Source organism: Empidonax traillii, unplaced genomic scaffold (assembly GCF_003031625.1).
Source record: "Empidonax traillii isolate 1590-97213 ecotype Southwest subspecies unplaced genomic scaffold, ASM303162v1 scaffold225:size1387458, whole genome shotgun sequence".
NCBI lineage: Eukaryota > Metazoa > Chordata > Aves > Passeriformes > Tyrannidae > Empidonax > Empidonax traillii.
In genome coordinates this window covers 2392-5146 of record NW_020955418.1, presented here as the reverse complement: position 1 = coordinate 5146, position 2755 = coordinate 2392, and the positions used below count along the sequence as shown (strand labels likewise).

At 36.7% G+C, this 2755-nt stretch overlaps 1 protein-coding gene across 1 annotated transcript in view; it reads right to left on the bottom strand.

Moving 5' to 3' along the window:
- Window positions 1–1211, bottom strand: part of DTNBP1 (dystrobrevin binding protein 1) — a 54244-nt gene extending 53033 nt beyond the window's left edge. The window contains exon 1 of the mRNA XM_027887943.1: window positions 1060–1211. Within this exon, the coding sequence (XP_027743744.1) occupies window positions 1060–1211 (152 nt within the window). The remainder of the gene's footprint in view (window positions 1–1059) is intronic.
- Window positions 1212–2755: the final 1544 nt, after the last annotated feature.

The following is a 2755-nucleotide window of genomic DNA, read 5'->3' as shown; positions in this document are numbered from 1 at the left end:
AAAAAAAGATGACCTACAAGAATGGCAAAAGGAGAGTCAAGACAGAGGAAACCAGATAAGCTATACACAATGTGACCAACGCTGTCTGGAGCAGTCCTGCCCTTGATCACCACATCCTCATTAGAACTGTAAACCAGACCAGTTGTTCTGACCATACCACATCAATCAAACTCGCTCCCACAATCAAGAGAAGTGAGGAGGGTGCCAAGGTGCTTTCCCTGGCTAACAGGAGGTCACTTGGCTGGACAGATCAAGTAACCTGGCTATCCCCATGTCAGTCAACATCTGTGTCTACCCACCACTCCCTAACAAAGGCTGCCAGACACTGTCTTTGACAACTTGCTTCAATTCAACTCCTCATTTCCTCATTTATGTAACAGACATAATACTGTTTTTCTTATCTCCTTCTGTTGGGTTATTTTTGGCACTGTCAGTAACAAAATCAAGACAGTTAACAGTTTATTTAAGCTCAATATTTTTCTCTTGCTATTTTATCTCTTAGGTAAACATGAAACTCATAATTTGTAAGTTCTAAATTTTCACACATACTTCTCGGCCTAAGTTGAACTTTGATTCCAAGAACTAATGCCCCATTTTTGCAAGTAAGAGAATGGCAGGAGATTAATACCTTTCATATAGAGTGAAAGGTACTTATAGGATAGGACATGACAGAACTCAAAGGAAGATAGAGGAAAATACTGTTCCTAATTTGACAGGTACATGAGGGGGGAAAAAAAAAAAGAAATCAAAAAACCAGGGCAAGGGATTCAAAGAAACAAATATCAGTGCTTGTTAACAACAACCCCTAATCCAATTGTTTGCAGAAAATAATAAGCATGGCTTCATCTTAACAACTATGTAGTGATAATTTTCCAAATACACACACTCTTTGTTCATCACCAAGAGCTAGACATTCAGTGAAACTACTACAAATTTGCAACATCCTGACAAAGATTACTGTTTCTTAAAAAGATGAAAATAAAAGGGATTATACTACCTATGGGGGCAATTACAAAAGGTTTATATTTTATGCTAATTTATAATTATTGTTTTATTTACCTTTTTGTTTTCTTGTAGTTTTCCAGCTGCAATGTCTGCACACACTTGTATCTTTCCAACTCACACTGCTCACATAGGTCCTCAAGACACAACAGATGATTCTCCATTTCCTCAAAGTTTGCCTCTAGCTGGGCTATAAGAAATACTGACATGAATATCAAATTGTATCAACAGATGGACAACTCACCTGAACAGAAACAGGATTTTTTAAAGGTAAACAATTAACATATAATTTAACTCATAATTTTACTTCTTGAGTAGACTCTCAGTTTAGCCCTTCCTATATGGTACCAATCTGAGGTATGAAGCTCGACCGAAACCAATCCTGATCTTAATTTATTCAAATGAAGCAAAAGTAAAGCATACTGGGAAAATGTTAACTTTCACATGATCTCATGGTAATATAAAAGAACATATATTTTTGTCTCTGAAGATAGATCCTTTACTGATCGGTAAATCTCTAGATTTAGCTATTTTACATATACATGCACTTAAAAACATGCAAAATCTCTTAATCTCCTTTTTAACCATAATTGCTCAGTCTCAGCTTAAAACAGATCATGCCTATGAATAGTCCTCAGAAAGCATCTCATAGCTCACACTGTTTTGACTAGAAATTGGGACGAAAGAATTCCTGATTTCCCTTCTGACCTGAATTATCCCATGTGAATCTTTTACCAAAGGATCACTCTCCCTGCCAGTGATTAATGCTAAACTCCATGTCTCTCCTCAGGATCCCACAAAAGAAAAAACTATTTTCCCAAACTCTATCCAGCTAGTCACTCTGGGTTGGAACTGTGTGAATTAGAGGACTATTATTCATCCCTGTGCCAGGACTTCTCCTATAACCAGAGGGAAGGTAAATTGCAGGAGGAAGGATAAATGACATTTGTACAAACAAAAGAGCAGCCAAAGAATAGAAGGGAGTTGGTGGTTCAGAGACAGATACACTGATCTGTGGCAGGATATGAACCTGACTGTTGATGCGAAGAACTGCACAGATGATGGAACGAAAGCAGAAAATGTAAAGCAGCTCTGAGTTTTGGCAAATGGCTGTGTTTCACCTTTGCCTATAACAGACAGAAGCAACCTTCAACAAGCAAGACAATAATCATTAAGTTCAAATTAGAAAAAAGTGATTTAAAGTTAGTATGTTTTGGATGCTCAAAAGAAGGAAACAGCAAGCTGGATGCATCAGTTAAATCTTCAATTTTGGTTTGACTGTTCTACTTGGAGACTATCTTGCAGTATACATAATTTCAGCTTTCTTAGCCATTACTCAACGAAAGCCATCCTTGTGGTCCCCCTAGAAAAGCAAAAGTTAAGACCTCAAACAAATTTCCTGGGATGCATATTCATATGTTCAGCTTCAGTTACTTAAGACGATTTTTTTAGTCCCGAACAAGTAGGCTCCACAACAGTCAGAAAGGGAAACATGGATCATATAATCAGCTAATATTTCCTTAAATTATTTATCTGCAGATTTCTGAGGGGAGAGGGAGATGGCAAAAAAAAAAAAAAAAAAAGAAAAAAAAAGGCAGTTGACAATTGATGAAGGAAAAAGTCCGAAGAAAAAAAATGTTTTCAGTTCTATATATGAACTCATATTTCCTCATCAGTGATGAGGAAATTCGTTGTTTACCATATACTCAACTTTCTCTCACAAAATTCAGATGTAATTCAGATGTATTCAAAG